The sequence below is a fragment of the Mchenga conophoros genome, linkage group LG7 (genome assembly GCF_057382185.1).
Source record: "Mchenga conophoros isolate Kocher_MC1m ecotype Shallow Benthic linkage group LG7, M_conophoros_male_GT1.1, whole genome shotgun sequence".
Classification (NCBI taxonomy): domain Eukaryota; kingdom Metazoa; phylum Chordata; class Actinopteri; order Cichliformes; family Cichlidae; genus Mchenga; species Mchenga conophoros.
This window is the reverse complement of record NC_140532.1, coordinates 24,286,581-24,311,925: the sequence shown is the minus strand read 5'-3', so window position 1 is coordinate 24,311,925 and position 25,345 is coordinate 24,286,581. Positions and strand designations below refer to the sequence as shown.

The 25,345-nt window shown below is 38.9% G+C and overlaps 1 protein-coding gene across 1 annotated transcript in view; it reads left to right on the top strand.

The window, feature by feature from the left end:
- The window catches only part of LOC146570163 (solute carrier family 23 member 2), a 64,309-nt gene extending 39,980 nt beyond the window's left edge, over positions 1 to 24,329 (top strand). The window contains exons 8-12 of the mRNA XM_085283024.1: positions 3,329 to 3,582; positions 10,306 to 10,470; positions 11,787 to 11,895; positions 23,644 to 23,739; positions 23,820 to 24,329. Coding sequence (XP_085139150.1) covers positions 3,329 to 3,582; positions 10,306 to 10,470; positions 11,787 to 11,895; positions 23,644 to 23,739; positions 23,820 to 23,989 — 794 coding nt within the window. The 3' untranslated portion in view covers positions 23,990 to 24,329. The remainder of the gene's footprint in view (positions 1 to 3,328; positions 3,583 to 10,305; positions 10,471 to 11,786; positions 11,896 to 23,643; positions 23,740 to 23,819) is intronic.
- Positions 24,330 to 25,345: the final 1,016 nt, after the last annotated feature.

The window sequence follows — 25,345 nt, the reverse complement described above, 5'->3', positions numbered from 1 at the left end:
CTGGGTTAAAAGTGAACTTATGCCTTTATCTAAAACCGGTTCACCGAGTTTTCTTTGTAACGTTCCATTCAAGATAGTTAACGACCATCTCACATACCTTGGATTAACTGTTCCTAAAGATCCCAAATTAATTTTTAGCTTGAACTTTGCTGAATTCTTGTCAACATTAAAGCATAACATCGAGTCATGGAAAATTCTTCCCCTATCTATGGTTGGTCGTATAAATTCCATAAAAATGGTCTCTCTTCCTCGATTTCTGTATCTTTGCCAAAATCTTCCTATTTATCTCACTTCCTCTTTCTTTAAGGAGTTGGACTCAATTATTACTTCTTACATATGGAACAACAAGAATCCTAGGATTTTAAAATTACATCTACAAAAATCCAAATTGGAGGGAGGTCTGAGTTTACCAATATTTAAACATTATTACTGGGCTGCAAATCTAAGAGCCTTGACCTTCTGGCAGCAGACATCCTCAGATCTTGGTGATTTCAACATCCCCCTTTGGGTTAAAATGGAGGCTTGCATTGTAAGGGGCTCCTCTCTAGAGGCCCTGCTTCTCTCAAAAGTAGGGAGGGCTGAGAGTCTTAAGAAACTGGGGTTTGTTCCGAAACAATCTGTGCGGATTTTAAACCAAGTTAGAGGTTTTTTTGAACTGCCAAACTCCTCTGTGCAGGCACCAATATGTGATAACCATGCCTTTTTGCCTCCTTGGGATGATAAATCCTACTATGTTTGGAAGGAGAAGGGCTTACTCAAATTCAAAGATCTTTATATAGATGGAAAATTTGCATCATTTTATCAACTTAAGCAAAAATTTGATTTACCGCATTCACATTTTTACCGTTACCTACAAGTCAGGCATTTTATGCAATCCAATATGAAGAATTACCAAGATGTTCCACATGAACATAACCTTTTTAAGGTGTTCCTGAGCCCTCCTTACTCCAAACATTTGATTTCTACAATTGTACGTTTGTTTGATGACAGCATTGAAGTGCAGACTACGAGGATAAGAGACGATTGGAGGGAGGAATTGGGCATAGAAATATCAGAATCAATGTGGGACAAATGCCTATCAAAAATTCATTCCTGCTCTGTTAACAGCAGACATCAATTAATACAATTTAAAATTGTCCATCGGCTACATTATTCCAAGGTTCGACTACACAAAATTTATCCTTCAACTTCCCCCATATGTGACAGATGTAAAACATCAGAGAGCACATTGGCTCACGCTTTCTGGCATTGCCCCTCATTGACCAATTTTTGGTCCAAAATATTTGATTGGTACTCTAAAGCTTATGGGATTTCCATCTTACCCAATCCAGAAATTGCAGTTTTTGTGCTGTGTACGTTCCAGAACTATCCCTGCGACTGTGCGGGTGCCAATCGACCTCGGAATGATGATTGCGAAAAGACTTATTCTAAAGGAATGGAAGTCCGCTGCTCCTCCCTCCTTCAGTGTCTGGCTCAATGACATGTTATCAGTCATTCAGCTGGAAAAAGTTCGATACCTGCAAACACCTGCAGCAAATGTTTTCTCAAAATCCTGGACTCCGTTTTGTTCTCATCTTGAGAAAGCTCACGTTGTATAAACATGTACCATGGCACTGCAATTTCCCTGTTTATTACATATTCATGACATTTAATTTGTTATGGATACTGGTAGTTTCTGATTTTAATGTTTTCTTTCTTTTTTCTTTTGTCTTTCCCTATTGACTATTATTATTGTGCTATTTCTTGTCCTATCATCTCAGCGCCTGAGCTGTATTTGTTTGTTGATGGAGTTTTCTATGCTGAAAAAATTAAAATAAAATATTGGAAATGTGTACATTGTAAACAGGTCCAAGCACTGAACCATTGAAACTCAATAATTAACCTTTGTGTGTGAAGAGGACTTGCCATTTACATGGACAAATTAAAGTCTGTTAGATAGACATGATTCAAACCACTGCATTGCAGTACCTCTAATACCTAAAGCATGGGAAATTCTCTGTAATAAAACATTTAAAGTGAACAGTATCAAATGGTGCACTGAGGTCTAGCAGGACAATTCAATTCAATTTTCTTTATTGTCCCACAAGGGGAAATTAGACAAGCACACAGATGAGTCCATTGTCAGAGGGCATTAAAAGTTCATTTGTAACGTTAAATAATGCTGTTTCTCTATTGTTTCATAGCTGAAACTCTTCAGTTCTCTTTACAACTACTTTTTCAATAATTTTTGATATTGGGGTAGGACTTTGAGTAGTCTTGTGGGAATGGGCTCTAAAAGACATGCCGATGGTTCAGAGGAAGTAATTACTGAAGTTAAGTAAAAAAGATCAATTAGGGAAAGAGTCAATATATAAATATAATCTAGTAAATAAATCAGAAGTAAGGCTACATTAAAATATGCAGATGAGATGCTGACTTAGTCTGATACTATGGTTAAATTATACATCTTGCTGAAGGCTGACGACAGCTTTCCTATTTTAGATGGAAGCGAACAGGGGTGAACCTAAAGGGGAGCATGGTGTGTATTTCAAGGTTTTCGTAACATTGATTGAAAGTAAAGTAATATAAAATACTGTCTCAATTAAATTGCACTAATAATTAAAAATATAAATATTAAAGCTTTTTGCACAAGCCAATAAAAATATACATGGGCCTGTAAAACTCCACTGACCTGAGGGATTTTAGGTTGGACCATGAATTATTGTTAATATTAATTAACGTCTACAGCATCATAACATCTTGTTTTCAACAGCACAAAAACTTTGAAGAACAGAGCAAACTTCAGAATGCTGATATGGTTGTGTCTCTTCATTCACTCATTCACTTGCACACTTTAACGCATTGCAACACATGTACAAAAACTCATAAAACCTTCCAAAATGAGTAAAGATTTAAAAAATAAAAGATACTTTAGTTTATACATATATATCTTATTTTATTTGGGTTTGACTCTACTTGAAAGTGTTTATAATTTTTTGCATTTAAGAAAATGTTCTCTTTAAAAAAATTAATTTAAATGAAATGTAATATGACATGTGAATGCAAGTGAGCTCCAACAGACCAGGTGTCATCATTGCCGACATGATTTAAAGTATCCAGAGTGTTAAAATAAGTTAAACAATTAAAAAGCACAAAAATGGTTTGATCAAACTAAACTAATGGGCACTCAAACTACAATTTTTTACTCAGGCAAATAAATAAATCTTCATGTTTATTAAAACTGACAATGACTGATTCATCTATTAGGTACTGTAGCCACTGACATGATTTCAGTCTTCCTGTTCCTGTAGTTTAGGAAAGCTTAAGTATGCCTCCTCTGCATCCACAGGCCAATGGGGTGTGCCCACAGTGAGTTTGTCATCAGTGCTGGGTATGATGGCCGGGGTCTTGGCATCGACCATGGAATCTATTGGTGACTACTATGCTTGTGCTCGCTTGTCTGGTGCCCCTCCACCACCCATACACGCTGTCAACCGAGGCATCGCCGTAGAGGGTATTGGCTGCATACTTGCTGCTCTGTGGGGAACTGGAAATGGCACCACTTCCTACAGCCAAAACATTGCTGCACTGGGCATTACAAAGGTATATACAATCTCTTATCTGGTTGTAGATCTCTTGAAGAAGGCAATTTGTAAGATTTTTAATTCATTTGATTCAAAACATAACAAACATTTGGGGGACTTTTAAACCTTTAGTCCAAAAGAATAGTAAAGAAAAGACAAGAATGCAAGGAGGAAGACATGGGGCCTTACAGTATATGGTTTGCCTGTTAAACCCAGTGTGCTAAACTGGTACCCTCAAGTGGTTTATCAATCACACACACACGAATTCATATGTGACAAGACAACTCTTTGTCATTCCCAAGGAAAAATGGAACAATGGAACCAATTAGTAGATGACCCTGTATTTTATCCAAATTTCCTGAATTTAGAATGCTCTTGTAACCCTGGCATGTCCTGTCTTGTAATACCATCCAAGAAACATGGACTCCGACGACCATGTTCCATGCACATTCATGGTTAAATAAAGAGTAAATCTCAAGTGGTCCAATGAAAGTAGGAGAGTCTGCAAGATTGAATCCGTAACAGAACATGCTTGGTGGAAAGCCAAAATCTTTTAACCTGTTAAGCAATAGGGTTTGGATGTCTTGCAATGATCGGCACTTTATTTATTCTGCTCATTTGTCCGAAGCAGAGCTACCTGTGTCACCCTCCAGAGCCGCGGACATGTGCAGAAATTGTGTTGCACAGACAATACAGAACACTCTCCTTCCACAGAGGGAAACGAGGGTGGCTGATCGCCTAGTTGCTGATGATGTCAGGGAGTTATGGGCATATTCTTCCCATGCTATCTGGGAGCTCCAGGTGGAGGGATTCATGGACACTGTGCATCAGAGGGAGGCCTCCAGCTTCTGGTTTATCCTCTCCACCTGGTCATAATGTCTGCAGGTAAAACCCAGAAAAAAGACTAACCTGGGTTCCCAGGGCAGAGCAAAACTCTTTTCACACCCAGGAGGTAATTTGAGGACCACAATCCAACAAGATGTCCCAAAGAATTCTCATGCTGAGTCATTACTTGGGCATCCAGTGAGGATACAGTTTGGGTAAGCTGATGAAGTAGGCTGCTTTAGAAAAGTATAGTAAGGATGACTATGTTATCTGGCGAGCGGGGAAAGGCCAGGGCAAGGCCTCCCAGGTGTAGGAAAAGATCGGAGGAGTCCCGTGGGTGGAGAGCTGCAAACCTTATTTTTAGCACAAACCTGGCAAGCAGACACATATTCCTGGACATCATTCTTGAGAGAGGACCAGCAGAACAGACATTGGATGAAGGTTATTGTCCAGTCAGTGCTGGAATAGCAAGTGAACCAGACCATATGCCACCAATTACAAATCATGGATTCAGTCTACCACGTCAGAGACTCAGGCATCTGAGGGTGATGTACTTCTCCATGGCCTCCTGTTCCAGCTTGGACAGACTGTACAGTCTCAGACTTCATTTTTTCCAATAATTTATGAAAATATGCTCCCCTCAAAACATGCTCTTCCCATATATCTTGTTCTGTTGATATGTGGAGCAGCAGAGCTTTGTGTTTTGCCAGCTGAGTTTCCTGCTGGACAAGCCGGCGACAAGAACACAGTTGAGTCCACTGAGCCCATTTTTGGCTCGAGCATTCTGTCACACAGCCAGGACTCAAACACAGACTCAGAATGCAGTTTGGTGAATTTATTGACAGTGATGTGAAAAAACGTATTTACAGTGTCTTTCAATAAAGGGAAGACATCCAGAGTTTCTATATACAGAATCCAAGCTGATGGGCCGATAGATTCCACTCCATCTTTAGACTTGATAGTGAAACAGTTTTCTTTCTCCAACTCTCATGCATAAATCCAAAGAGAGAAGGATGACATTTACACAGGTGAACAGATTTACGGAACAGGGATGAGTATCTACCACTAAGAGTTAAACGATCAAGCATAGACACAAAAAACTGATATTCTGTCTCCACAAAAATGTCCAAACTATCCTGGACAAGCCCCCATTTATTTTACGACTCAGCTCAAAAGCCACAACATAAATTTGGAGACTAATACCAGAATTTCACAGAGGTTTTATTTTAAATTGCATAAGAAGGTGGCTAAAATACTGTAGCTGGTACCACTAAGACAAAGACTGGTGAGCCTTTATGAAAGCCCACTTCAAGTATGCCTTTATCCACACCTGACTAGGTGTGATTGATTAGCAACAGCTGAACACTCTTGCACTGCCACTGCAAAGAGATTAGGGGCTGCAGAGGGGCATAATAATGTCCTCCATATTTGAAGGGAGCCAACTGATCACCAGATGAGGAGCAGGTGAGTTGATTACCGTAGGTATACCAGGCTGGAGTGCAAAAAACAAGAGGATTCTGCCTCTGAAATTAAGGTGTGGTTACCACACATGCACGCCCACACACATATAGGCACACAAACAGTCAAGAGGAATAAGAGAAAGCCAAGTTGGAGAGAAAGAAAAACTGGCAGGACTACCAGGAGGACAGAAGGACTATGACACAGAGTGTGCATCCAGATATATTACAATGAACAAATCTTTCACATTACCTACAGACACTTAATTCATTGCCAGGTAAGAGTTAAACATGTTAATATACATGTCTTCACACCAGTTTTGGTAGGGTTTCCTAAAATGGCTGTAAGACTACATAAATTCTGAAATTCTGAAGTGCAATTAGTCACATATGTCAATCAGCTTTTGTGGTAATTTGGCATGCATTTGAGTAAATGAAGACATTTAAAGGCATAGAGGAGCAAATTTATAACTGAATTTCCTCAGACGACTGTCCTCAGAAGTACTATCTGTAGTTTTGTTACTGAAGTTGCTACATTAAGTTGTCTGGTCTAAACTAACCCCTCTAACTCTGGTGAGACACACACAGTATCTATTGTGTACTTGGATAATTTGTCACAAAGAATTTGAACACTTAAATAATAAGTGACTGCAATAAAGATTTCTTAAATTTTGTATTCATTTTATTTTATTATTATGCAATAAAACATTTTTAGGATACAGATGTTATTGTCATTAAAGTATCTATAAGTAACATTCATTCCTCACTTAATATGATGTCCTGTGCCCTGTATTATCTGGGCATATGATGCCCCTACCCCATAAAAAAATGAAAGGAGAGAAAACTAAATTAACTTTGCAATGCACAAATAATGTTGATTCATGTCAAACAATGGTGATTCATCTGTCTGAGAGCTTTGGTGGTGATATATGTACATAGCCATTAATATAAATACTAGCTGCATATTTGTAGTTGTAAGAAGAGAGTTTGATGTTAATTTAGTATTCTAAAATATTCACTGAAACAGCCTAAAAATAATAATAACACATACTATTAATGGCCATGTGACTGAAATATCTGTAAATATTTTTCCATACAGATGGGTGGTTGGAGCAGTTAACAGCCTTGGCAGATCCATACTATATACAGAAATAGTTCAGTAGAACTGCGATTATACAAGTAAGATTTTTTATAAGTTATACATTTGTATTTTAGTGGATAACTACCGTTTTAACTTTTGGATGGACTCAGTGGAAGCAGAGATAGTGAGCAGGGCAAGCAGGGTGAAATATGATTTTATTTGACCTTTAGATTATGGTCTTGTGATACAATTAATGGGAGAGGAAGGCTATAGACACGAATGATTTAGTTATATTGCATTGTTGTTGTTTGTGAGTCTTACTGTTTGTGCTGCAGACTAAACTACATATTTAACTGTCACAGCTGGGGAAGCAGTCGTGTGATGTATTGAAGGAGGACCCAAGTTGCAGACAGTGGTGGTGATGTGAGGGAATTTTATTTACAGTGTGGCAAGTGGCAAACAGGAAATGTGGAACAGGCTAGACAAAAACTAAACTGGGAAAACTAGAAACCAAACCTGAAATCATAATATACGGAGACACACGGGATGAGGAGCAGAGAGACGTTGAGAACACCAGATTACGCAAAATAACACAGACGAACCCATGGGGTGCATAGGTAGAAGCACACTATAAGTACAGACACAAGGTAATCGGGAAAGAACACACAGGAGGAACACACAGCTGAACTTAATGGGCATGACAAGACACAGAACTTCAAAGTAAAACAGGAAATCATAAACAGTTTTACAAACAAACTCAGGAACACGAACACAGCACCGGGAAAGCACACAGGCAGGAATAAAAAAAAACACTAAGAATCAAAACCCTGAGAACTATTGAACAAAATACCAAAATCAGAATAAATACTAGAACACAGGACAATAGGAACAGTAAACACAAAACGCTGGGTCTAACGACCCAGGACCATGACACTGACAACCATATACAGTTTAACTGATGGAGCAGTCACTGTTATTTTTTTTTTTTAATTTACAGAGTCAAAGCAGCCCTGTTTTGATTCATAGCAGAAGTTAAAGCTCAGATTTTGTAAATTGCTGTTGTAAGTGCCAATATACACTCACCAGCCTGCAGAAGTTCTAATCAAGCATCAGAATAGGGGTAAAGGTAATTCAAGTAGTTTTTTACATGGTTGTTGGTTTCAGTATTTGAGAAATGGATGATCTACTGGGATTACTACTGAACAGTACTTATCTTGGCCTTGTTGATGTCAGGTGTCAGAGGAGAATGGCCAGGCTGCCTGAAGTTAAGAGGGCAAATGTAACTCACTAATCTTCTCATATGCAATTACTCAACACTCAACCAATGTGGAGACAGACAGAGAGACATTGTACACACAATCACACTCCCCAAGCGTACTCTAAGAACCGGGTCTAGGTACCCTTGCCCCTGGAGGGGGAAACTGCACCCAGACCCAGGTGGTGTTACCCTTTTCCCTGCGGTGGGGAGAGGCAGACCGCCCCGACTCCGCAGCAGCAGGGAGGCCCCACACTCCAGACCCCAGTCGGACGGCCAACTCCTCCTCCTGGCCCCCCGCTCCAGCAGGTCGGAGAGAACAGGGGTGTGAGAAGACTCCAAACCTCCCTCCGCCCGCTCCTATGTAGTGTTGATGCATGTGTGTTCTAAGGTGCATTTAAAACCCAGGAGGGCATGGAGCTACCTGCCAGAGAGCAGCAGGTAAGCGCATAGCCCCTCCTGATAGCCCTCAGTGTCTACGTGTTTTTAAAATTGAGAGGTGGGCAACGACGCTAGGGGTGCGGTGTACACCCTGAGGGTCTTAGTCAGAATAGTATTTCTGAATACACATCACTTCAAATCACATGGGTTAGTCAAAGTCAAATGTACTTATATAGCACATTTAAAACAACAGCTGTTGAGCAAAGTGGTGTACATTTAAAACAATCAAAAGAGATGACAAAAAGCCAGGGAATAAAAGTGGTTTACACCACTTTTAGTGGGTTACACCAACCAAAGACTTCATGGGGTCCCCATATTAAATGGGATGTTTCCAGCAGGGTAATATACTATGTCCCAACGCACAAAAATATTTTTAAACTGTTCCTTGAACAACTTGACAATGACATCAATATACTCTATAGGTACCATGTGACAAAGTGGGTGAGAGTACCACTTGTCCATATTCTTAGTTAACATTCTTGTTTTGATTTAACCATATTTCACATGTAATCTGCAATAGGCAAACATCTACTATCCCGGGTTTGTTTATGTTTTGCACTTTTACAGATTATATAATATAACATCTTGGTTTAAATCAATTCCTACAAGTTTGTTAAGTTAACATGTTCTTTATTTCAACTGTTAATTTGTATTGTTTAGAACTTACCTTACCTACCTGTCTTCCAGAAACAAAAGGAGGAAATGTAGTTTTACTTCCTGCTTTATAGCTTCTGGGTTCATCTGAGGTCACAGGAAGAGACCAAGTGCGGGAGGGGAAGAACTCTTATAATTTAATAAAGTTGATTTTAGAGGGTTTATGAAGAAATAGATTTATTGTTGTAATATGTATTGATTACACCACAGAGTTCATGTTGCCAGTAAAGAGTAGTAGTAGAGGTCTGAATATAATTATGTTCATCTTACCTACCGAATGGAATAGTCCAGAGGAGAAATCGTTTGGTTAAGTGGACTATTTAAGCAGAACTCGGGTGTTTGAGAAGAAAGGTTCAGGTCAGTGTAGCTGTGTGCAGTTTGACCTTAATTTCTGTTGATTTAAGTTCAGTTATGTTTATTTGAACTGAGTTAGTTATAGAGTTGAGTTTCTTATTTGTTTTTTTGTAAATATTATTTGGGTCACAAAATGGTGAATAAATCACTTGCTACACTGGGCAGCATCAGTCTCCTGCACTTCTTTGACCGCTTAAGTCAAGTCCTACCACAGACCATTTAAAAAGAACACCTTTGGGAGATTTTCACCAATTACTGAAAGGGACCAAAACCAAGTTTACTTTTGACTACTGACAACATTCAAGATGGATTTATATGTATTATGTATATATGTTTGTTTGTGCATTGGTTAATGGTAATCTAAATCCACTTGTATTCATGTCTTGTTTGAAAGTGCAGGTTACTGTATTTTCAATTAAAAAAAAATTGCGATTAGTATGTACACACCCGTTAAAAACATGTACACCCTGTCTTATCACAGGACAATTTCAGATATAGTTATTATTTAATATTTAATATTATGGCATCGAAACGCTTAACCACTCTTCCTGTGTTGTCATGTCACATGTCCAGTGAGACCCAGAGATTCTTCCAACATCCTTGCAAAAATAATGATGGTTTAAGTTTTCTTGTGTACACCTTACAGTGAGTCCCTGTGCTCTGTTTTTATGTTAGGTTGGTAGCAGGCTGGTCCTCCAGACTACTGGAATTCTGATGATCATCCTCGGAATCTTTGGAAAGTTTGGAGCAATTTTTATCACTATCCCAGATCCAGTCATTGGGGGCATGTTCCTTATTATGTTTGGAATGATTGCAGCAGTCGGGATATCCAACCTCCAGGTAAACACAATTAATTTCACAGCATATCAAATTGCATTTGTCTTTTATTTGGTGCACCTTTTTTTTTATTCAGAGTAACTAGAGCATAGCTTAATAAGATGCCCTAATCCTTAACCCCTTCAAATAAAACAACACTGCTAAACAAAACACCATCTCTATTAAGGCTTTCTTGGACTCACTGGTTCCACAGTGAGCGGTGTTGTTAAATCTATCTAGAATACAGGCAAAAACAGAAAATAAGGATCATGTGTGTAATAAAAACTTTATTTGCTTTTTATTGTCATTAACTTGTCTACCATTTGGCACTTTAAGCAACCTTTAAGAAATCTGCTGCACAAAAATGTCTCAATATTGTAAAACTGCTTTGATGTTAGATATTGAGCTTGGCAGTTGTTAGCGCACTGTAAGTGTAATCCGTAATACATGAAATTCAATGTAAGTACAGTAATATGTGATTTCAAGGTTAGGTTGAGTGAGTAAGGGTCAATAGTAATCACCTTTCCCGTATCAAGCTATTTCAGTTTGATTACAGCAAACATATTGGACAAACATACAGACAAGAAGATAGTAATTTAATGATATTCCAAAAAAGGTTTTTGAGTGTTTGTTTTTCAACCACAAACATATTTCTTAATGCCTAAATGAGAACTGAAAACTAAACACTGTGAATTTTTAGCTGTTATAAAAGTCTCCGACTTTGAGACTAATTAATTGTTGAAAAACATAAGTGAGATGGCGTTTAAGGAAGTACTTGCTAGAAAATACAGTAAATGCAAATACCTTAACTGAATTGTTGCACAACTGTATTATTAGTTCCACCCCTCTATGGTATTTTTTGGCTAAAGAACTTGCTCTATCAGTTTTTGTAAAGATGAAAAATGACGGTGTTTTCCCAAGCTATATTTTGTAGCTATTTCGTTTTGTACTGTTGTAACACTATTGTGTATCATGTTTCATTATTATAGGCAGGTAATATAGTCTTATACATACATCCGCACACACACAGATATATATATATATATATATATCTACACTGACCTCACTGTGACCCGTGTTAACCTGTCATGACCAAATAAATGTGAATCCCATACCAAAATAGAATTTGGGTCTCTTTTTTCCCTGATTATTCCTAATCTCATTTTAGTGAACTTCCACAGCAGAAATGTCAGCTAGCTGAAACAGATCAACAAAATAATGGCTTGCATCTGAGAGTCAATAAACCAGTTTTAGCAAATTTGTATCACATTATTTCTGTCTCTCTTTCTTTCTTTCTCACCCTATTTCACACACCATCCTGTCTTCTTTTCTCTCTCCAGTATGTGGATCTTAACTCTTCACGTAACCTCGTCATCCTGGGCTTTTCAACCTTCAGCGGTCTGGTTCTACCCACCTGGTTTCAATCCAATCCTGGCATCATTGACACTGGTGATTTTAACACACACACACACACACACACACACACACACACACACACACTTTTAGGGCTTTAAAATCAGTATTTGCATGAAAGTATAGAAATACAGTTAAAATAATCTACATATTGACTGTGAAACATAGTCTGTCAAAAAGTGTGTGTGTGGTTTTTTTTAATGTCAAGTGGTACCATCCAACCTGTGAAAACACACTCAAAGTCTTCTTTGCTTGAATTTACTGAACAAATTAAAATTATTATTTATTTATTTATTTTTTAGTTTACTTTAGTTTTACTCCAGAGCTTCCCAAAGTGTGGGGCCCGCCCACGTATGGGGGCACGGTATGAAAAGGAGAAAAAAAAAAACCATGCTTGGACACTGCTAGCACAGGTGCCCACACAAACACAAAGCAGGAGATGAAGCATCGCTGAATATGTTTCCAAACCAACTTCATTCTAAGCCAAAGACTAGAAAATATGGTGAAGCATATCTGCCCTTTGGTTTCACCTGCACAAGTGGCAAGGTAGGTCTCCACTGCAAAACTGCTTTTCCCTTCGTTGGGAGCAGCGCTGGGCTCTTCAAATCACGGACGCTCTTCAAATCACGGACAAACAATATCCCACATTCTTGATTTTTAGTTCACAAACACTTGTTGTAATGACTAAACTTCTCCTGACATTTTGGAGATGTTAGCTATTTATACAGTAAAGTTACAGTGGGATACAAATAATATCAGACAGATCCTGCCACGATTTGTTCCCTCAGTTCAAATCACAGACAAACAGTATGCCACAGTTGTTTATGTTTTTAAACCCATTTTGCACAGAGAGGCATTTATTGAAAAATGTATTGATAGCAATGTTGAATATTATTACACAGGGAAAAAAAACAACTACACGTAAAATAATCACACCGTGACGCCTCTGCCTTTCTAAATAGAGGGACAGTAACTGCGTGTGTGTAAGCGTGCGCATAGTCAATTTAACAGTAACAGTATTTTGTCTCTATCTGTAATTCATCTCACGTAAACAATAACGTGGCGCACAGTGTAATGTGAAATAAAGCACATACCTTTGACGTTGCGTGACAAACTTTGTATTCCTCGTCCACACGTAAACGCAAAAAAGGAGTTTTAAAAAAATCTCAGTTTTCGGTGATTCGAAACATCGTTTACGTGTGGACGAAACAGCTACGTTTTCAAAAATACCCGTGTAGGTGCGGACGTTAGCGTAAAAGAGTTAGTAGTTTACTTTCTTTCTACCTGTAATTTATTGCAAATTACTTGTATTTGCTTAATTGTTTACTAAATGTTTGAGGTGTGAAATAAACCGCAATGGAGCAAAATATGGGTGTGTGTGGTTGGAGGATGTGTTTGTGCGTGCACGCACGCCCGGGGGGGCACGAACATTTTTCTTGTAAAACAAAGGGGGGCCCAGCAAAAAAAGTTTGGGAACCGCTGGTTTTACCTGATTCACATGTGTTCTTTCAGTACGACACTCCGTTTTGGCAGGCTAACGTCAGGACTTGGTTCAACTTTTTAAATAAAAATCAGGAGTTACTTCCACCGAAAGGTTGAGTGGAGCTATTTGACATAACTTTTTAAAGTAAATCCACAAACCTTTTTTTCTGTTGAAAGAACATAAATTACTCCAGTAAACTAAAAAAAAAAAAATTTGTTTGTTGAATCTAACTAAATAGTATTCTAAACCAGCCAATAGTGAGGTTTCATTTTTTGAGCTCATCCTTGAGCTTGTGTGCCTGTTTGTGTTTTATTGTTTTTGTGTGTGAAGTTTAAACTACTTTAATTTCTGGATTACTGAGCTGATTTATTATTTTAATATTGAGTTTGACTCCTTGTGATATTGTTGAATCTTTGATATCTAATTCCAATATAACATGATGTTCTTATAATAAGTTTCTGTTTTGGCTCATAATTTCTTTGTTTTCTCAGTATCCTGAGCTTTTATGTTATTTTTCTGGTTCCTGTCTAGTTTTCATGCCTCATTCTGTGATTTATTGTTGTGGTTGTTTCCTGAATCGTTTCTTCTTCTGTCTCACTCCTCTGCTTTACATCACTGGAGTAACACTGCTCCTTTGTCTGTGTTTTCATGTTAATTTGACTCATCTTTTCTCTCTGTTTAGTATTTTATGTTATTTTCTTTTTTCCCCTCTTGTGTCCTGTGTTAGTTCTGTGTGTTTAGTTTTACCTATGTCTTGTTCCTTTGCAGTCTGCATGTAATCAACTCTTTTTGTATATATTGTTAAAGCATTAGTTGTGTTGCTCCTGTGCAGCTCTGTGTTTTCTTGCTTATTGCTTGTCTTAATTAGTGATGTGTCGGTTGAGAACGAAACGGCTCTTAGAGCAGACTCTTTGAAGTGAACGACGCAAGCCGGGGTTTTCTTCTTTCTCTCACCCTCTCTCTTGCACTTTTTTTCCCGCTTCACTCCACACGCGAGCCTTGTGCTTTGCGCTGGGAAGAGGGGGGAGGGGCGGTAGTTACACTCGCCAGGCACAACAACGTCACATTAGAAAGGTGTAGTGATCATCCACAACTATTTTCAGTTGCGGAAGATAAAGGATTCAAAGTTTATTCATGCAGGCCCATATGAAAGAGAATGTGCATCTTCCTTTTGTTTTCATACTTTTTCATATTTATATTTTATTGTGTTGTGGTTTGCAGTGTTTTGTGTTGTTTCACTTTAAATTTGTTTAAAAGGAAAAAGCTGAAAATTTAAATAGTTAAAAGTTGAAATGTTAATAGTTGGTTTTTGTATTGTATGATTTATTTATTACATTTTATGTGGAGTGAATAAATAAAAGTCTATTTACGGTGGCCCCTAGAGACAAAGCACGTACAAACTCCAAAACACGTACGAACTCCAAAACACGTACAAAACACAACAGAAATGCTCCAGGATGCTAGGGGGAGTGTTGAGCTTTTGTTACCTAGTGGCTACACAAGCCAGCAAGTACCAATGACCAGATTTGGTGTGTGGTAGTCTTGTCCTTTAGCGGGCAACCAGCGGCGGTACCAGTACGCTGCTGTAGGTGCTGCAGGTTCTCTTGCTTGACCAGCGATTATCTTCCACGCTTTTCGATCTAAGGCGATGGTTCTTACAGGTGTGTGGTAGTAACAGGTAAATGAACTTTTTTTTTTTATTATTTGAATATATATGAGTGCCTGTGTATAAATACACAAACAATACACATATACTTTCAATTGTGTAATTTAAGTGATCGAGGTAGTGTTTTGGAAGTTCAGTTAATGCTAGAAATGTGCTTTGGACTTTTGTTTATAGCCAATATTAAAGACTCATCATTTGTTGTTCAAGTCAGCCTTCTATGTCCTACATTTGGATTCTGTGTCTATACTCTGTACACCTTGCTACAGTCGACCTCACTGACTGAGTCATTAACTGAGAAACTGTTGTCATTTATATATGTTATTCTTAGGGCAGCACGGTGGCACGGTGGTTAGCACTGTTGCCGCACAGCAAGAAGGTCCTGAGTTCAATTCCACCATCAGGCCGGGGTCTTTCTGTGTGGAGTTTGCATGTTCTCCCCGTGTTTGCGTGGGTTCTCTCCGGGTACTCCGGCTTCCTCCCACCGTCCAAAGACATGCAGCTTGTGGGGATAGGTTAATTGGAAAATCCAAATTGTCACTAGGTGTGAATGTGAGTGTGAATGGTTGTCTGTCCCTATGTGTTAGCCCTGCGACAGACTGGCGACCTGTCCAGAGTGTACCCTGCCTCTCGCCCTATGACAGCTGGGATAGGCTCCAGCGCCCCCCGCGACCCTGAAAAGGATAAGCGGAAGCAAATGGATGGATGGATGGATGGATGTTATTCTTAGGACATGAAAAAAAAATCAATCCTGTACATAGTACAGTCCTCCAAAATAGTACAAAGTATGGTTAGGGCCTATCAAGCTATAAATATGCTGCAGAACTAACCTGCTCGGAAGCAGGTTATAGCTCAGTAGCGTATAAAATCGCTGCTCACTGACCAATCAATTTTCCAGAAATTAGTTTCAGATGCATAGATAGCAAAAGTTGTTTTAAGAGTAACTGATATCATTGTCTGCAGCAACTGTGTCACTGCTGTATCATGTTATTAATGTCTTTATATTTTAAATAGTTTTCCTTTCGTTTGTGAAATCAGACACTTTGTTGATAAAACAAAAATCTGACCATGTTTCTAATGGTCATCTGGTTGGTCTTATGCCACGTCTTTCATGTGAATGTGTGCATAGCTAGATTAGGAAACCTTGGGCTTACTGAGCTAATAACCACCTTCATGTGACTGCTTAACACAATTGGCAGGGTAAGTGAAGCCAGGTATTGAATATCATGTGTATGCTGAACTTGTTTCATAGTACATGGCCCAGCTCTGGCACCCCGATGCCCAGGTATCACATGACGAGTGCAGAGAAAAATTCAAGCACAAAAGATATCTGATACCTATAGAGACAGCAAAGAATGTAGCTTGCTAACACACTGTACTATTTTAGCTTATTCAGCCTGGTTTATAATAATTTATTTCACAGCATAATATCAACAAAATAGGACGATAAAATACACAAGATGGCACATGCACCTGCTCTTTTGTCTATTTAAGCCCACACAACCCATGTCTGTTTGTTATGGCACAGCGCTAGTTTGTTACTATGCATCAATGAGCATTAAAAATGTTGGAAAGCAGCAGTTTCACGTCATTTTCTTCTCAGTTCAGTACACAGTAGCCACTGTACCATGACAAACTCTTTGTCTGTACCCACACTGGGTGTGATCTATCATTTATTTCACCACCTCCTTTATGATTTTATCTAACAGGAATCACAATAGAAAGTGCTCTAAACATCTGGTGCATAATTGAAGAAACTAAGCTATGGTGCTTTAATAACATTTATAATTGTTCAAATAGTTGTGCTGTGGGACACTTTTGTAAGATTTCTGCTTGAGATATTACACAAGTTTGACCATTTTATTTTTTATTAATCAAAACAAAATCAGTAAACAATGACAAAAAATAAAACATCCAGTGACATAGTCCTCTTACGGTGAATTCCAGGCTGTGTTCCCACAGACACTTAGAGATTACCCTTGAAAAGATGCAGTAGTTTTGCCAGCCTAAGCTCCTAATGCCAAGGTGTTCCAAAATCCCACAGGCCCAGATGGCAAACATTTTACATTTAGTCTTTAGGCTAAAGGTGGCAAATTGTCTTTTAGACTAAATGTGTTTTGGGAATCTTTGGTTTTACCTTTATGTACTTAGGACAGAAAAACATTCAGTTTGGAGTCCAGTCTTTTAAGGCATGTTTTATATGGGTTGAATAGGATAAAACCAGCATAACAGCCAGTAGGGGGCACTGATAAGGCTCTTGAGCTTGATTCTTTGTACATCCATGCATGACTTTTCTTCTTAGCACAAGAAGGAGGCTGGGTTGGAATCACATTTATTTAAAGTGTAAAACTGTAGATGTTGTCGGCAGCTTTGAGAATAGAATTTTAAGGGCTTGGCTTGGTTATATGTGACTTTAGCTTCTTTGGAAAACTTCTACATCTAGGGATGTGCAGATTGCAGAAAACATCAGAAAAGAACCTAATGCTTGAAATATTTTTGGGGGGTTTCTTGTTTGTTAGTTTTTAACAATTACTCTAGATTTCATTTGTAAAAATATAGTTTTTTCTATGTTATACTGGAATTTGCTGATTGCAGATATTGCCAACTTCAATCAGGTCTCTGACAATTTTGCAAACAATTTAAAGAAAAAAAGCACTGCAACTTCGTAAGTATTTGTAATATGGTAATCCCATCACATACATCTTATAAAGGTTTCACAGTGCCTAGGTCAAATCTATAAAACATTCCAAGGGTATAATCATAGATAACTCTAGGTTTACTTGCACTTCTGTTTATGTAGTGTGCACAAATTCTTCATTGACATTATTGCCTATTGGCCTATTGGTAAGAGGAATGACTAAACAGGGAAAAACAATAGTGAAAAAGCAGAAAGGGGAAAAATAATAATAATAAAGCTAAATGCGAAAGGTGAATAGGGTAAAATTGTTTTGTAATACTTTAAATGTTTTTCTACATTACATAAACATAATAAAATATGCATTCATATGCAACTGATAGATCACTCTCAGCTTACACTAATGCAGTCATCAATCCAAACATTAATCTAATAGATGAAATTACACAATGTGAAATAAATATGATCAGTCAGAGATCTTAGAAGTAAGAGAGTTATAGATCGTCACAGGTTGACAACTGATAAGTACATTATTTTGATGACATTTTGATTAGCTGATTCATAGGCTTTGTGACCACCTCCTATGAAGCGCCATCAAAAGAGCAATCTTCAAGATTAAACAGTTCTTCTCCGCAGACATGAGACCTTGATCCTATGTGTCATGTGATGCTAGTGTCTCCCAAGAAAGTGTTAATCCAGAGTGCAATACTGGGCATGAGGGCTTGTCTGGTTTTCTCTGGTCTAGGCTGCTTACCTCCCAATCCTCTTGGCTTGCCCCCATGTAACTGGCTGTAATCTGCCCAGCTCAGATAAAGCACTCTTGCTCCAAAGTCTGTCCCCAGCCTCAACATTAGCTGATAGCACCAGACAAGAGGAAACCTGTCAATGCTCTTTGTAAACAAACTCTTGCTCATCCCGACGTCTTTCGATGTACAAGCTGTTGGATTTAAAATCAACTCTGTGGATGCCTTGAACTTTTGACTGCTGTCGTTTTGGGCAGGAAATGTGTGTGTGTTCCTTTGTGTGTATATGTTTTGGGATGGGTTATTTGAACAAGAGTTTATTATTTGAATGTCAGCGCTGTTTGCAGTTCTTGATTCAATTCAGTACAACTTCATTATGCAGTTTATTGCCTGAGAAGGATTATGAAAGCACGGCCTTGGACTTGCAGGCATTTCCATTTTGAATGGCCCTCTGTATTCCACCATGTGCTCATGGTCACACATGCCACATGAAAAGCCAACTCTGACTCAGGATTTTAGAGTATCTTAGTGGTCTCTAGTGATTAAAAACGGTGCCCCTTGGTCAACAGAAACCTTTACAAATCCATATATCTAAACATCCGTGGCTCTTTTGTCAATGTCACAGGACACTCTTGTGAGGTGCTACAGGCAAATTGTACCTATGTTACCACTTTGTGTCAACAATGTGGCTTTTATTAAACTACCAGCAAATTTGCTCTTTTTGTCACGGTCCTGGGTCAGTGACCCAGTGTTTTGAGTTTCTTGTGCCTCTGAGTTTTCTGTATTATGTTCTTAGTTCTCGTTGTTGTCCTAGCTTGTTCTTTAGTGTAGTGTCTTAGTTTGGTGTTCTTGTATTCTGTTTAGTTCTCTGATTATTTAGTAGCTGCCCTCTGTGTTTCTTAGTTGCTGTCTCCCCTAGTCTAGTTTGCATCTGTGCTAATTCCTGTTTTACTTTGAAGGTCTGTGTCTCATGTGAGTGTATCCTACTTTGCTCCCTTGTCTCATCAGTTCTGATTTCTCCCAGCTGTGCTCTCCTTCTGTGTCTCATTCCCCTCGTTACTTCCCAGTGTATTTAAACCCTGTGTTTCTCTGAGTCAGTGTCGTGTCGTCCCTCATGCTGTGTGGATCGCCCTGTGTCTCTCTGTGAGTTCTTAGTTTGTTGTTTCCCCAGTTTAGTTTAGGTTAGTTTAGTTTAGTTTAGTTTGTATGTTTGTCCTACCAGCAAATAAAGCTGTGATTTTTGAGTTCATCCCCTGAGTCTGTGAGTCTTGCATTTTGGGTCCAACTCCTGCCTGCCGCACAGCGATTCATGACACTTTTAGAATGCTACTACATGTTCTGTTTCTTATTATCCACTTCACTTAAAATGTCTCCATGTAAAAGATTAATTTACATCAGTTCATCAGTTACAAAAATATATGTATTTTTACTATTGGCATCAGATAGTAGCTAGTTTTACATTGACGTTGTCCCCTTCTAGGTCATCTCCTTGTGCACCGCTGCACCATGTTTCTCCAAACTGTTTTCTGGAAGTCATGTCCTTCCTCTATACCCCAATCCTAAGAAAATAAATAAGGGTTGATATGGTACAAATCTTAATTTAAAAAAAGAGTTAAAATAGGATTTGGTAGGTGGGGGAACCCTAAGGTCCAGTGTAATGGGGCAGTGCAGCAAAAAGAAGTAATCAGTCACACATACTGTCACATATACTGTGGTTAATACATAAGCAGATTTTACATCATGGCTTTATCATCATGACTTCCTGGCCACTATAAAATTATTATAAAGGCAGACTTTTTGTATGTTAATAAAGAAAGCAATCACCTTAAAGTGGACATGACAGTATCACGGCAAAATGTGCAACAGACACGCCAGTTCGCCATTTTATACTTTGCCTCTCCAAAGCATGAAATGGAGACGCATGCAAAGTTGCAGTAAGCTGCAGAACCAGCAGAGTGAGATATTTTATTTCAAACTAACATTGAAATAATCATGGGAACACATTTTAAACAGACATTATTCATATGTAAATACATATTAGCCAACTAGCTTTATCATTTCTGTCGATTAACGACCCAAGAATGTAAATCATACCTTTCTGTGCTCACTACTGACTTCCTGACTTTAAATATATTATCTCCCCCTGTTGGTAATGCAGATTCTGCATGTGTATCCAGTTCTCGATTTGGACCAGCCTGTCTATTACACACTTTGCTGTGGTTGTGTATTAATGTGTAATAAACCATGGAGCCCAACTTAAAATACTCTAAGATTTAGCACTATCTGTGAATGTTGATTTAAGAAATAAGTATTTAGAGTTACAATTTTTAGAGCATGCGTAGCACCATCTTGTGCCAGTACAGAATGTGAGATCACTAAGTTGGTTGGTTGCTGCTAATAGTCTTGCATTAGCTAGCTAGTAACAGAATTGATAACTCAATAGAAAACAGGGAAACTAAAAGTAAAAAGCAGTCTCGGGGGTGTCACTTTTAAATCGCCCCTGGCTGTAGCAATAACTTTTATGTTAAAAAACTAATTTGTTTTACAATCAACTTTACTCTCTGTCTCCTAAGCAGTAAGTTGTTCTTTATTGTTGGCTAGCTGCACTGTAATGGGAAAATTCTCCTGCTGACTGTAGTGTTAGAGTTTGTCGAGCAGTTTAATAAATGAAGACTATGTGCAAAAGAGCTTGTTTGAGTCAGGCTCACGGTTGATTCACCACACAGACAAACTGTCCGACACTGTCCCCTCTGTGTGTGATTTTTGTTGTTAGGTTGAGTGGACAGACTGAGCAGTTCAATCAACTGGCAGATATATGTCTACAAGATGCGATCAGTGCTATTTTATGCAATAAAATAGTTTTTCTTCTCTTAAAAGCATATCCAACCAGTTTACTACTTATATATCACACAAGAAACTGAAGCATAACTGATAATCCTAGAATGCATGAGCATGTCCACAGGGAGATTTTTTTTGTTCCGTGGACATGCTCATCAAAAGGAGCGAGCTGAAGTGGTTTGCACATCTGATAAGGATGCCTCCTAGGTGTCTCCTGGTTGAGGTGTTCTGGGCATATCCCACTGAGAGGAGGCCCCAGGGCAGACTTAGGACAAACAGGAGAGATTACATCTCTTGGCTGGCCTGAAAGTGTCTTGGTGTTATTCCCCTGGATAAGCAGAGGAGGAGGCTGAGGACAGTGAGTCTGGGCTTCTCTGCTTGGGTTTCTGCCCTCATGACCCTGCTCCTGATAGGCGAAAGAAAATGAATGGAGGGATGGATGGATTTCATTGTACTACTGTACTATGTATGACTGTGCAATGACAATAAAGAGTTATCTTAGATGAACATATCACTGGATGGTAGGATTCCTGATCGTGCTTTGGTAAGAAACTTAGTTATGTTTGGATGTGCTTGGGTAAAGAAAGTATTTTATGGCATAAAATGGTACTGATCACATCTAGTGGACATCTGCTCTGCTAGTTAATTGCCCCTCTCAGTTTACCCACCAGACAAAGAAAAAACACAGGAAGGACAGTATCAGACCACTTTTAAGTTTGAGTTCACCTTGATTTACTTAATCTCTGGCTCTTTTCACAGTGTGCTTTTTTTAATTCTCTCTTCCTTTCATTAAACTCAACCAGTGGTGGCAGGCAGCCACTTCCTTCTTGGACTTTTCTTCCTGTTAAAAGGGGTTTTTCCTTCCCACTGTTGCCAAGTGATTGCTCAAAGTGATTGCTCAAAGTGATTGCTCAAAGTGATTGCTCAAAGTGATTGCTCATTTCATTGTTGGGGTTTTCTCTCTATTATTGTAGGGCAGTGGCTATCAAAGTGAGGTCCCCAGACCTCTAGGGGTATGCAAGGTGCAGATTGGGGGTCTGTGAAAACACATAGTGTCACCTGGCGCATAGTGGCACTTAAAAACATGTGCCAGTGACAACAGTCCCCTCGAGTTTGGCTTTATCGAGAATGTTGATGGAAGACCAAAATGCATTGTGTGTCTTCAAGTGCTAGAAAATGAAGCAATGAAGCCAGCCAAGCTAAAGTGGCATCTCATCTCAAAGCATGAGAGTTATAAGGGGGTCCTTGGAAATATTTTACCCCCTGTATGGGGTCCCTGGCCCCTAAAAGTTTGAGAACCCCTGTTGTAGGGTCTTTACCTTACAATATGAAGCACCATGAAGCCACTTTAGTTTTATTTCTATAGAACTGAATTGAATTAAACACTTTCCATGGCGTTATTGGTTTTGTCACTAACTAGCTAACATAAACTAATGGGAATCTATTAGCAACCAAACAACCTAGTGACATCACATTCTGTACTGACCCAGATTGCTTCAAAAAGTCAGTCCATTTTTAACTGTATCCGGGAAGTGATTTGAATAGTTATTTGGAAGCATTATCTAGCTTGTCTTTGATTTCAGTGGTCAAGGGAACATACAAGTTACTTATACAAAATATCCTGTTAAATGTGATTTTTTTTAAGTTTTAATAAGGTTTGATAAGATTTAAAAATCCTTTCTCTTGGCACTATCAAGTTTTTAGCCTAATGTGTGAATACAATTAATTAATTTGAAATAGACATTTCTCGGTAAGCCATAACCAGATAACCTCACCAAGTTGATCCACTCTCCAGTTAAAAATTTTATATAAACAAGAGCACAGTGCAACTCCCAGTGAAGAGCAAGTTAAGATACTTTAATATATTCATTTATTTGTGTCTATGTGAAGTCGAATGTTTTGAAAACCTCAAACAAAGAAAGTTTTTAACTGTCAAAAAATACCACAAACAGTTTACAGGCCACTGATAAAATATAAAATATCTCAGACAAATCCATCTCAGTCAGACATATAGGGATTCACCCGTTTGCTTCTAAGATGCTTGAATACAACCAAACACCACACAAAAAAAAATGTGTATGGTAAACTCAGCAACCGTGGTAAAAGTGCATACCAGGCATTCTGGCTTCCTCACACAGTAAACTGAGTAAGAGTGAATGCCGTCTGTCTCTCTGTGTTGGCCCTATGCTGGACTGGCATGTCAGCTAAGATAGGCTCCAGCACCCTTGTGATCTAAACTGCATAAGAAGTTAAGGAAATGGGTGGATGGATGATTAAGCCTTGATTTAGTTTTAAAAAGAATGAATCCTTGCCTTCATATGGAAGAGGCAAGCGCAACGATAATCTTGTACAAGATTTATAGTTCTTTTATCTTTGGCTAATAAAGGTTAACGACTTGTTTTGTTTGTTCTTGTCTCTAAAGGAATAAAAGAGCTGGACCAATTGATTGTAGTGCTTTTTACCACACATATGTTCATCGGTGGATTTTTTGGATTCATACTGGATAACACCATTCCAGGTGAATGACAGAATACTTGTGTTAAAGACAATCAATTATAAAGTAAGCTCTATCATCTAACCTCATCCCATCTTTTTCAGGTACTGACAAAGAGAGAGGTATCAAGAGCTGGCAGGACAAGGTGCAAGATGGAAGCAAAAACATGCATGACCAGTCATGCTATGATATACCTTTCTGCAACAAGGTTTTGAAAAGGTTTAGATGTTTCCAGTGCCTCCCCTTCCTCCCTTCTTACAACACCACCCAGTAGGAGGCAACCATGTAATGATGTGGTAGCTCAGTGTGCAACATTAATGTTGGCCTGTTAGCCCCATTAGAACAAAGAAGTCTTAATTGGATGGAATATTCTCAATGACAAAATAAGTGTACATGACACTTACCTTATTTCTTCAGTGCTATTACGGTTCATTTTAAACTTCACTGCTGACAGTGTTTTCACAGTGTCACCTTTCTGCTGAAGTTTCAGTTTCCCATTTTTGTTGATCTGGTTAATTATTTCTAAAGAGTTGAATCTTTGAAACAAATAGAAGTGTTTCACATTACAGAATTTCAAATTCACATTACAGTGTACATAGGAGCTTGCAAAGAAAAGCGTCTGGACTTCTTTAAGTTGCTTGCTCATCCGAGAAGCTTCTTCAGTTCTAAGGTCAAATGGTGGAGAGTCCCAGATATAAACCTAGTGGGAGTATCCCCCCACAGAGGGACAAAAGGACCCCCTGATGATCCTCTAATCGCCTGAGCCAAGGTGTGAAACTGGGTGTGGGTCCCAATCAGCCAGAGTTTCGGGTGTGTTCATTGTGAAACCTGGCCCCACCTTATCATGCGAATTCCTAAGGTCAGATGGCCCAGGATATGAGTGGGCGTTAAGGCGTCTGGGAAGGGATCTCAAAACTGGATTATAGATGGCAGACAGTTGGTGTCGTAAACCCCCGCCTCTGTTCAAAGATGGTCGCTCACAGTGGACATAGATGGCTTCTTTCACTCCTCTTTCAAACCATCTGTCCTCTCTGTCCAAAATGTGAACATTGGCATCCTCGAAAGAGTGTCCTTTATACTTAAGATGCAGATGGACTGCTGAGTCTTGTCCTGTGGAGGTGGCTCTTCTGTGTTGTGCCATGCGCTTGTGAAGTGGCTGTTTGGTCTCTCCAATGTAGAGGTCTGAGCATTCCTCGCTGCACTGTACAGCATACACCACATTATTAAGTTTGTGTTTTGGCGTTTTGTCTTTCGGGTGAACCAGTTTCATCAGGGGGTCCTTTTGTCCCTCTGTGGGGGGATTCTCCCACTAGGTTTATATCTGGGACTCTCCACCATTTGACCTTAGAACTGAAGAAGCTTCTCGGATGAGAGGTGAAACGTCTTCAAGCAACTTAAAGAAGTCCAGACGCTTTTCTTTGCAAGCTCCTTTGACTACAATGACCTGGATGACTGAGAACCTTCACAGACATACAGTGTACATTGGCATCAATAGGCAGAGGTCAAGCTGCTGCGGCTTTAAACTGTCATCGTGCTTCTGAAACTATCTTTTAGACTGAAAACCCAGTGGAGACATAAAGCCGCTGATTCTTTAACATAATCGCACTTACCGAAAACAAACACTGAAACA